At 38.1% G+C, this 12,269-nt stretch overlaps 1 protein-coding gene across 6 annotated transcripts in view; it reads right to left on the bottom strand.

Annotated features, from left to right (window-relative positions):
• The window catches only part of SNX2 (sorting nexin 2), a 44,359-nt gene extending 32,090 nt beyond the window's left edge, over positions 1-12,269 (bottom strand). For all 6 annotated transcript variants that reach the window (XM_036409080.2, XM_036409082.2, XM_036409081.2 and 3 more), the window contains exon 1: positions 12,106-12,269. In XM_036409080.2, the coding sequence (XP_036264973.1) occupies positions 12,106-12,213 (108 nt within the window). In that variant the 5' untranslated portion in view covers positions 12,214-12,269. The remainder of the gene's footprint in view (positions 1-12,105) is intronic.

The following is a 12,269-nucleotide window of genomic DNA, read 5'->3' as shown; positions in this document are numbered from 1 at the left end:
ATTGATTATTGCTTTGATTAGGGCGCCATCAACTTCAATTGGACGACCAGAGCATTTTTCATCTTTGAGTGAAAAATCACCAGAACGAAATTTGGCAAACCAATTTTGACACTGCTGTTCTTTTAAGGCTTCGTCACCATAAACAGCACATAACTTTTTATGAGCTTGGGATACGTTTTTCCCTTTGTGGAAATAAAAAAGCAAAATATGACAAAAATGTTCCTTTTGATTTTCCATTTTTCAACGAACGCCAAACAAAAACTACAAAACAGATCAAAAACTTTTTTTACTGATTAACAGCTGAATAGCCAACTATCAAATAACAAAATGTATTTTACATTTGTACTACGTCTGCAAACCTAAAAATTCAACTGAAGCCATATATGTGTGAAACCCGCAATTACTTAGCTGCCGACCCAATAGAACACTACCTTGATAGGAAGGGGAGAAAGAATAAGCACAATTATTTATAGTTCCTCTTCTGAGGGTAAGAATGAACCCAAAACACATTTTTACTCATCTTCTCTCTTTTTCTAATAAAAAAATCACAAGATTGAAAAAAGAAAATATTTTCTAGTCACCCCTTTTGAGATATGAATTTTTCATGTTGTGTTATAATTAACAAAGTAAAAACTTAATACTTTGGTCATATATAATAAAACTGATTAGTATGTAATAGTCAAAACCAAATCTTGAAAACATGTTACAAATGTACAATAAGAAGTTCAAAATGCTGCTTTATTTTAAGAGGAAGATTTAATACTAGTTGAATTAAAATTACAATTATCCTAAAATTATGTCCTTTCCCCAAACATTTAAATTTTAATTTAGCTAAGAAACTATTTTTGTACTTTTTAACCTTAAAGTTTAATGACCAATATAATGGATTCTAGATTGTAAAGCTTTCAGCTTTATTATAGTTTTCTTATAACATTTAAAAGCAACACTTTTTAAAAATAACATAACACATCATAACATGTAAAAAATGCACAGCTAGCCCTGGCATTATCACATACAGCCAAAAGGTCCCAGGTTTCATTCCTGGTTCCACATACCCAGGTTGTGGGTTCAATCCCTGTTCGGGGTGCATGTGAGAGGCAACCAACAGATTTTTCTTTCTTACATCCATGTTTCTCCCTCTCTTTTCCCCTCTCCCTCTAAAATCAGTAAAAGCATGTTCTCGGGTGAGGAGCTAAAAAAAGTGCACAGGTAGATATTTCACAAGCCCAACGTCCCTGTGTAACCAGCACCTAGATCAAGAAAGAGAACATTATCATCAAACCTAGAAACTCTCTTCATGCTCCCTTCCACTCTTCACCATTTCCCTATATAGGTTTCTACCAGCATGGATTAGTTTTTCCTGTCTTTGCTCTTCATAAAAGGGTAACCATACAGAATATATTCTTTTGTGTTTGGTTTTGTTCTTAATGTTATGTATATGATATTCTTCTACATTGTTGTATGTAATAGGTTACTCATGCTTGTTGCTCTAAAATATTCAAAGGTGTGAATATAAAATTAATCCATGGATTATCAGTTTTTATAACTATCAATAGTGTATGAACTTTCTGATACAAACACACTCCCACACAAACACATCTATCTTTTAGCAAACATGTGAACAAATTTCTGTTTAGTATGTATCTAGGAGTAATGGAATAGCTGAATTAAGCAATTTTCTAACATGGTTATATAATTTATATTCCCACAAGCAATATATGAAAATTTGTTATTCCTTGTAGATGCTTTGACATAGTCCATCTTTTTCATTTTAGCTATTATGGCAGGTGCAGTGCATTTTACTGTGGTTTGAATTTTCATTTCCCTGATGAATAATGATGCTCAGCAGTTTTTCATATGTTTAATGGTCATTTGAATATACTCTTTTTGAAGGGTCTCTTCAAGTATTTTGCCCATTGTTCTTAATGATTTGTAGGCATTGTTTATACGTTCTGGATAAGAGTTCTTAGTCATGTCAGATATATACTGCAAATATTTTCCCCCAGTATGTGTCACTTTCTTATTGGTAGATTTTAATGAATAGAAGATCTTAATTTTAGTAAGGGTAAGTTATCTAGTTTTTCTTTATAATTAGTAAATCTTTTGTATGATGAATAATCTTTTGAGCCAAACATTCATAATTCATATGATTTTCTCATCAGCTTCTTAAGTAAATTGTCCTCTATGACATGAGAACATTTCTTCAGAGCTTTAAAAATTTCAATTCTTTATTGAAAAATTGAAAGCAGAGGCTTTTTTTGCTTTCAGGATCTTATTCTTACACACTCAGACTCTCACAAAGGTGGGCCTCCTTCACTTAAGCATTTTCACTTGAAGGAATTTAAAAACAAACTAATACATTATTTCTGAAAGATGTTCAGACAACCTCAACCTCAATTCTAGCTGCGTCTGGGTAGGTGATTGGCCCATATGCTCCCATAGAATATCTGCTTCTTTTATCACATCCTATATAATAAAAGCCTGATATGCTAAGTGTCCTGTTTGTTTGACTGTTCGACCAGTTGCTATGATGCGCACTGGTCACCAGGGGGCAGATGCTCCAACCAGTAGTTAGCTTGCTGCTGGGGTCTGGCCAATCACGACTGTGCAAGATGGGCTGGGCACACCCTGGAGGCCTCCTATGGTCCCTCCCCAGCCCCGATTGTGCACCAGTAGGGTCCCTTGGCCTGGCCTGCGCCCTCTCGTTATCCAGGACCCCTTGGGGGATGTAGGAGAGCTAGTTTTGGCCCAATCAACACAGGCCAAGCCAAGGGACCCCACCAATGCATGAATCTGAGCACCAGGCATCTAGTTATAATATAATTATCACCTGCTTAGAGACTACAAATTTTGTACGTAAAGTATCTTTTTAATAATTTTTACTTAGTTCCTGGTAACAAACACTCAGTGACTGTCAAATGAATTCTAAGAAAATAATTCTGAATATACAATACCTAAGAACTGGCCACAGGTTTATCTATCAGATTGTCTATAATACTGAATATTCAAGAGATAACCTACAGAACAGCTACATGAAAATGTAGCAGTGACTCCAACACTCATTTATAAAATTTTCAGTAAACTACAAAGACAGGAGACTTTCCTCAACTTAAGAAAGACTATCTATAAAAAAAACTCTACAGCTATACCTAATAATGAGAAAGTTGAAGCTTACCACTAAGATTAGGTACAAGGAAAGGATGTCCCTTTTACCACTGCTTTTCAATACTATACTGGAAGTCCTACCTATAAAGTAGTAGGGCAAGAAAAGGAAATAAATGGTATACTGATTGGGAAGAAAGAATAAAACTCTTTGTTCACAGATGATATGATCATCCAAGTATAAAACCTAAAAGAATCAACAACAAAAAACCTCCAGAACAATAAAGTTAACATGATATAAAGTTAATATACAAAAGCTAATTGATATAAATAAGAGTAAGTTCCTATAGGAAAATTTCCGGCCATACTTCTAAATAAAGACTCAACGTATTCCTAATAAATGTAAATAACACATATACATTTAAGAAAAATTAATTTAAAAAGTAAGATAATTTTCAAACAGGACTCTGGTTGGCCTGAGCCAGTTTCAGCAGCTCAGGGCTTAAGGTGGGAACTGCCCTGGAACCAATCCTTCCTCAAGGGTTCCATCACAAGCCCTTCCATCACAAGGTGAGCTTATTCTCTCTCATTCTCTCATTTCCTCCTCCCTCCCTCCGCCCCCGTCTCTCTCATTCAGACTGTGATAATTTAGACATGCCAATTAACTCAACATTGCACATCTCTGGTATGTAGGAGAAAATCCCCACAGACAATGGCCCCAACTGGGAATTTATTTTTTCACACCAACATAACAACCAAATAATACAAGCGAAGTCCAACATCTGTAAATCAATTAATGAAGTACATCTCATTAACAAAATATAGGATAAACACCATATGATCATCTCAATAGAGGCAGAAAAAAATTAACAAAATTAAACATCCTTTTATGATATAAATACTGAACAAAGTTGGTATAGAAGGAACATATCTCAACATAATAAAGTCCATATATGACAAACCCACAGCTAATATCATACTCAATGGTGAAAAGCCAGAAAGATAGTTTTTCTTGGAGTCACTGCTGCACATGGTGTTGGAAGTCCTAGCCATAGCATTCAGACAAGACAAAGAAATAAAAGCACTTTGCTATCTCTGCATCTATTCTGAATTAATGTATTTCAGAAATGCACTTGGAAGACAGCACTGCATCTTTATTTTTTACATATTTTAATTGTTATAACAATAAACATAAATGAATACCATCAAACATAAAAAAGAAATAAAAGGCAAATTGTAAAGAAATAAAACTCTCATTATTTGCAGATGACATGATGCTGTATATAGAAAATCCTAGTCTCTACCAAAAAATTATCAGAAAAAATGACTTCAGTAAAGCTTAAGGTCACCTACAAAAAAACCATACAGATAACTTAATATTATATGTATAGCAAAAAGAACAATTTTTTTTTCTTCCACAACCATGAAATGGGAAAGACTAATCACTCTCAATATTTCTATTTAATATAAGACTAGTAGCCCTAGCTAGTGCTTTAATGCAAAATTTTAAAAAGGCATAAAGATTGGGAAGAAAAAAAGAAGGAAGGAAGACTCTAATCACAGACAACACAATTTCAGGGGTGGGAAACCTTTTTTCTTGCCAATGGCCATTTGGATATTTATAACATCATTCTCGGCCCATACAATATTATCAACTTAAAAGTTAGCCTGTTATATTTAGTCAAACATTTAACTAACTCACCCCTAATGCCTTGGTAGGGCCAGACCAAATTAATTAGAGGGCCTTATACAGCCCATGGGCTGGACGTTCCCCAACCCTGATCTACATAGCAATCTCAAGGACTCTACAAAAAACCTACAAAAAAATTAGTGTTCAGCAGTGTTGTAGGATACAGGGTCAATATGCCACCAATGAGTAAATGTAAAAGAAATAAAAGTACCATATGTGCATTAAATACTTAGGTATAAACTAATAAAATATGTGTTAGATATGTATGCAAAAAACTATAAACACTGATGAGAAAAATCAAATAAGATTAAATAAATGGAGAGACAGTATACTTATGGCTTACAGGCTTAATATTCTTAATGTTAATTCTCTATTGTAGAAATCAATGAATTGGTTATAAAATTATATGGAAAGAGAAAATAACTATAATAATCCAAACAAACAAACAAAAAAAGCAAAGTGGATTCATACTGATTTCAAGACTCGAGTTACAGTAATCAAGGTAGCATAAAACTGGCAAAAGGATAATCAACAGATCAATGAACAGAATAGAGTCCAGAAATAGACTCACACATATATGCTCAACTGATTTTGGACGAAGATGCAAAGATAACCCAATGGAGAAACTTTCTGAGTCTAAGAGCTTCTTTCACTTAGCATAAAGCACCCGAGACTTAAAAATGTTGCATTTACTAAAAAATACTATCAACCAACTTGACTTAGCATTTATAGAACATTCCACTCACCGTCAGACTATATTTTTTTCTAGTGCACACATAATATTTACCATCACAGAACATATTCTGAGTCATAAAACAAACCTTAATAACATTCTTACTTCTCAATAAATGGTGGTAGAACAACTGGATATCTATAAGCAAAAACAATGAACCTCAACTAATACAAAAACTAACTCAAAATGAGTCCCAGGTCTAAATGTAAAACTATAAAATTTCTAGAAGAAAACATAAGCAAAACCTGTGTTATCTTGAGTTAACGTTAGAAAAGAATTTCATAGGAGACATATTAGGTACTATCAATAAAAAAGGATAAACTTGAACTTCATCAAAATAACAAATTTTTGTTCTGTGAAAGATACTGTTAATAGCATAAAAAGACAAGCCACAGCCCTGGCTGGTTTGCTCAGTGGTTAGAGTTTTGGCCGGGAACCAAGGATTGACGGTTCAATTCCGAGTCAAAGGCACATATCTCAGTAGCAGGCTTCTCAGCCCCAACAGGGGTGGCATGTGCGTGGCAACCAATCAATGGATCTCTCTCAAGTCAATGTTTCCCTCCTATTCTCTCTAGAAATCAATGGAGAGAAAAAAAAATTCCTCTGGTAAGAACTAAAAAAAAAAGACAAGCCACAGACTAGGAAAAAAATATCTGCCAAAAGATTTATATTTAGAATATATAAAGAACTCTCAAAACCCAATAAGAAAACTCAATTTTTAAAATGTGCAAAGTATGTGAAAAGACACTTCACCAAAGGTAATTTTCAGATGGTGATTATGGATATGAAAAGATACTCAGCATCATTAATAATTAATAAAACCACAATGAGATGACACCACACCTATTAGAATGGCTAAAAAAGGAAATCAGTGGTGTGCTGGTAAACGTTTAGCTAATGAGTTTTAGAGAGAGAAGACCCTGATTTTTAGCTTTTGTGTATTTCTGTGGCGTAAATATGCCCCCACTGTGGCTGATTACCGTTCACAAAACTGTAAAGTTGGGAAAATATGTACTTTCACCATATAGACAGATAGAATAGACATACAACCTCAAGAACATAGAAAAAAGAAAAATGTAGTAAAGGAATTAGGAAGTCATTAAGTTTAAGATATTTACCTTTGTTTTCAATATAACTTAAGCATACATTTATATAATTTAATTTTTAACAACAGCTGTATGAATTAACCAGTCTACAAAATTACTAAAAATTTAACAATCACCTTTCGAGCCAGTATGAACTAGCCTCTAGCTCGCCATTGCCTAAAATAAAAACTTACACTACCAAGTGCTGACAAGGATGTATTTTCATTGTTGAAGGGAAAGCAGAATGATACATGTGTTTGTGTGGGAAAACAGTTTGGCAGCTTTCTCTCTTAGAATCTCTTACAATTTTGTATAATTTCAGAGATCAAATGAATGAAACCTGACCAGAGACTGAAACTGATATATCCAGCTTCATCAAAGGTTCCTTGGGGTTAGTCTTCAGGACTCAAACACTCAATAATATATACAAAGCATGACTCTCTGATTAGGGATAAAATTTGATATGAAAATAACTTTTATGATACCAAGAAATACAGTTCTAGGCTTTTTTCTTGAAGCATCACGCATTTGTTTTAATGAACCAACAGATAATGGATTTTCAAAACAATGTCCTATTGAATTCAGTCTTGAGTTATATTAACCGTATACTACATCCATTAACACATGACACTAAAAAGCAGATGACTTCATCTCCCTGTACCTTACCTCGATTGAACCTTTTTGGGAGAAAATTTGGCAGTTTCTTACAAAGTTAGTCATGTATTAACTCAGCAATCCTACCTCTAAGTATTTTATATAAAAGAAATGAAAACTGCCCTAGTTGGTTTGTCTCAGTGGACAGAGCATCAGCCTGTGGACAGAGAGTGATCCCAGGTTCGATTCCGGTCAAGGGCACGTGCCTGGGTTTCGGACTTGATCCCCATTAGTGCAAGAAGCAGCCAATCAATGATTCTTTCTCATCATTGATGTTTCTTTCTCTCTTTCCCTCTCCCTTCCCTCTCTGAAATCAATAAAGATATTAAAAACAAAACAAAACTGTTCATACAAAATCGTGTACATAAATGTTTATATTGGCTTTCCTCTTTAATGCCCAAAATTGGAAACAACAGAAATGTCCTTCAACAACAAACTGTGCTTTATACAATAAATTCAGCAATAAAAAAGAATTATTGGTACATGCAACAACAATGATAAATCTCAGATGCTTTAACTAAGTTAAAGAAGCTAGACTAAAGGTTTCATACTGGCCCCACTGAGCAGTGATTACAGAGGTGGCCTTAACATCGAAGGGCTGCAAGTTTTGTTGTTGTTTTACTAAGCATCAACTTTTTTTTTTAACTTAAATTCTTTATTGTTGTGTTACATGTCCGAGTCCCCTCCCCCCCCCCGCGCCCCCCCCTCCCGTGACCTCTCCCCAGCCACTCCCTCCCATCACATGCCCTCAATCCCCTACCATCTGTGTCCATTGGTTATGCTTATATGCATGCATACAAGTCCTTTGGATGATCTCTTACCCCCTCCCCTGCCCTCGCCTTCCTGTTCATCATTTTACATTGTTAATTATATTCCACAAATGAGATCATATGATACTTATCCTTCTCTAACTGGCTTATTTCTCTTAGCTTCATGCTCTCCAGGTTCATTCATGCTGTTGCGAATAGTAAGAGCTCTTTTTTACAGCATAGTATTCCATTGTGTAGATGTACCGTATTTTTTAATACACTCATCTGCTGATATGTTTCCAAATTTTAGCTATTGTAAATTGTGCTGCTATAAATATAAGGGTGCATATATTTTTTCTGATTGGTGTTTCTGAGTTCTTGGGATATATTCCTAGAAGGTCGCATATTTTATTCTCGGCCAGTTTGGCGCATTGTGGGAAGCAACCAATTGATGTGTCTATCTCATAGATGTTTCTCTTTTTTCTCTCCCTACCCACTTCCACCATTTCTGACAATCAATGGGAAAAAAATCCTTCAGTAAGTATTGAAAAAAGAATCCTCATGCTGTATGATTCCATTTATATGGCATTTTGAAAAAGACAAAACTACAGGAGAAAGCGGAGAACAGATCAGTGGTTGCCAGTGGAAAGGGTTAACTACATGAGAGAATTTTGGGGGTTTGTTGGAAGTGTTCTGTATCTTGACTGAGGTGCTAGTGAAATTTACTAAATTGAGATAAATGTCATCTCAACTAAAAACTATCATCATGGGATAAAAAACACAAGAATTCAATTTCATAGGAAAGTGTGCATCTGTAAAATTAACATTAAAAAATAATTTTATCTATTTAAGAAAAGTTTGCAAAAAGACTGAGCATCTCTGCTCAAGCAACCTCAGAGAATAACATCTTTATAGGTATTAAAAACCATCCTATATAACAAAAGCCCAGTGACCATAATGGTGGGACAACCAGAACTACTGGACCAGTTGCTATGAGTTGCAATGACCACCTCTAAGTCCCTCTTCTCCCCCCCTCGGGCCTGCAGGCTTTGAGTCGGATGGCAAATGGGGATCTGGGGCGGGTGGCAGGACAGGACTGGAAACTGGAGAGCAGGGAGGAGCAGCCAATCTCTTGGTCCCTCTCCCCCGGCTGCAGGCTCCAATCACCAGATGGCGAATGGGGAACCGGGGGTGGGATGATAGCGGGACAGGACTGGGGACTGGAGAGGGGTACCAGGTGGGCGGTGGCAGCAGAATGGGACTAGAGACTGGCGAGCAGGCGGAAGATGGTCCTGATTGCAGGCTAGGCCTAGGGACTCTACCCGAACACAATTTCATGCACTGGACCTCTAGTTCATTCTAAAATCCTGAAATTTAATTGCTTCAAGGGAAAGTGGTCAACTAGAGTTGTACCTCTTCATAATTTTCCATGCTGTTGCCTTTAAATATGTGGTAATAAAATATTTTTTCTCTGAAACATACATAATTCATCTTAAAGTTTTCCAAAAAATAATACATTTAAATTTGAAGACCTATCTAAGATTACAAAAGAGAAGAAAATAAATTACACACTCTTACCCTGTTGCGCTGGGATAAGAGATACTAAACTTTAGTTCCTCTTTATCAAGAGTTTCTAATGCCCCAGCTTGTGTGGCTCATGTGGTTGAAAGTCCAATCCCCTACACCAAAAACTTTGTGGGTTAAATTCCGGTAAGGGCACATACCACAGGTTGTGGGTTCTATTCCTGGGCAGGGCATATACAGAAGGCAACTGATCAATGTTTTTCTCTCTCTTCCCCTCTCTCTAAAAAAATCAATAAGCATATCCTTGGGGCAAAGATAATTTCTATGTAATTAAGTCCCTCCAGTCTTCTACAGTATCTCCATACTATATGCATGTTTCATTTACACATGTATCACCCAGTACTAAGGGTTTTTGGTCATATTGACTCCTGTTTGTTCATACACTCCAAAGACTATATTTCAACAGAATCTGGTTTAGTATTCTCATTCAATAAATTTATGAGACTCCCAAATCTACATCTCTAGCCCATAAACCATTTCTGGCTATCTAATGTTATCTTCATAGGTGTATCCAAGTGAAATAAACTCATAATTTCTTCTAAAAGACACCTGAAGGATTAAAATCCTAAAATGTCTACCTTTTAATCTGCTGTTGCATCAATTTCCTTCTTTCTTTTTATTTGCAAAAAACTAGAGCACTTAAAGTCCCCAAAAGGAAATACAGCTTATAATTATTTTACTCAACTCTAAAGATGACAATTAAACAGAATGAATAGTGCTCACAGTATTCTAGTTTACTCTACATCAGAGAACTTTCTCCTGATCCTTGCTAGCGGATCCTTTGTTGCCCTCAAAGAAAATACAGAATCTGACAAAGACATTAACATATATATAAAAGATAGCTGGTTGTACAGTTATGGATAAAAGTCTAAAAGGATACTAACCCCAAAAGGTAATTTGTTTTGCAAGATCATTTTTAAAAAATATATATTTTATTGATTTTTTAGAGAGGAAGAGAGAGGGGAAACATCGATGAGAATCATCAATCAGCTGCCTTTTGCACACCCCCCTACCTACTGGGGATGTGCATCAATCAGCTGCCTTTTGCACACCCCCCTACCTACTGGGGATGTGCCCACAACCAAGGTACCTGCCCTTAACTGGAATGAAACCCCGGGACCCTTCAGTCCGCAGGCCGACGCTCTATAAGCCAAACCGGTTTTGGCTGCAAGATCATTTTTACTAATTCTTAGGAGATGCTGATTTTGACAACCCAGCAAACATTTACTAAATGCAGATGTTCAAGATTTTTGTGAGGAACACTTAGCTGATCAAGGCACTGTCCTTAGCCCCAAGAAGCATATAATCTGAGGGGAGGTAAGGTTTGGCTGGCACCTACAAATACAATTAGCAGAACGTGGTCAGTGCTGAAACCCTTCCCGGAAGTTCCCAGTTCCAGGTAACCGAATTTCACAGAACAGATTATTTTACAGTAATTTCCAATCGATTTGGTGCAGAATTGAATGAGCCACGAAAGCGTACTTAAAACACACACACAACAAAACAACAGTTTATAAGAAAGTACAGCTTGAGAGGTAAAGGATGGTCTGGAAAATGTGACATTTTAAGACACATAGGCACACTTATAATTTGGGCTATGAGGTATGTGTACTCTCATCAAATGCAAAGCAAAATTCAAACGTGAGCTTAATGTAAGAGACCCAACACAGTCCAGTTCATAGAGGGTGTTTCCTTTGACAAAACACACACACACACACCAAAACAGGAACACTTGGTTTCACAGATCGCTGACCATGCGAGAAAAGAGGAAAAGGGAGTGAGGATCTGCTTTTATTTCTTCCCTGGTTAACTTAAAACACAAACACACCCACTCCAAGTTTCCTGGACAACTCCCTCCCTTCAACTTTATGTGTTATAAACATTTTAATCCTTTAAAAAATATTGGAACCAAAGACGACAAAACCGGTCAAATGCATTTAACCCAACCAGATAGTTTGAAAAAGAGGCACCACCTTCTAGTTTGGAAAAGTGCACCCACACGCTCCCCGGGGAGGCGGGTCACGGGGCGCTCCCCGCACCGCTCTCCCCTCTCAGGGGCCCCCGTCCCCGGGGAGGGAGAAGCCAGCACCTCCCCAGAGGGGCTGCGGAGGTCGCCCCGGAGCGCGCGGAGGTTCGCCGGGACCTGGGGGAAGAGCCTCTCTTCTCTGGAAGAAGAGGGGCGAGGTGCGCCCAGGAAGACCAGCTGAGCAGGAAAAGGGCGCCGCGATGCTCCGACCGGTCCCTGCCCTTCTGGGGAGCAGGTCGGACCCCGGCCGGTCGGCGGGTCGGAGAAGGCCTAACCGCCCAGACCAGCTCCAGCGCACTGACAGGTGCCTGAGGTGGGGCCCCCGCCGCGGGCGTCCTCCCGACCAGGTCCCGGAGTGCCCGGGAGGGTGGGAGGTACTAGGTAGGTGAGAGGGGGTGGGGAGGGACAAGTTCCTGCAGGGAGAAGGCTCCGGAAGGTGAGGTGAGCGACGGACCGCAGCACCCCCGGCGACGCGGCCTCACCTCCAGGGTGGTGACAGTGCTGGTGAACAGGTCCTCTCCGTCCTCCGGCTCCTCAAAGTCGGCGGGCTTCCCGTCCCCCAGCGGAGGAGGCTCCCTCTCGGCCGCCATCTTCGCTCGCCCCGAGGACTGCGCGACGGGGCCCGCGCGGACCTGTCACGTGAGCA

Source organism: Pipistrellus kuhlii, unplaced genomic scaffold, assembly GCF_014108245.1.
Source record: "Pipistrellus kuhlii isolate mPipKuh1 unplaced genomic scaffold, mPipKuh1.p scaffold_m20_p_4, whole genome shotgun sequence".
Lineage (NCBI taxonomy): Eukaryota > Metazoa > Chordata > Mammalia > Chiroptera > Vespertilionidae > Pipistrellus > Pipistrellus kuhlii.
Note: the sequence above shows the minus strand (reverse complement) of the source record. Positions and strands in the feature narration are given on the sequence as shown.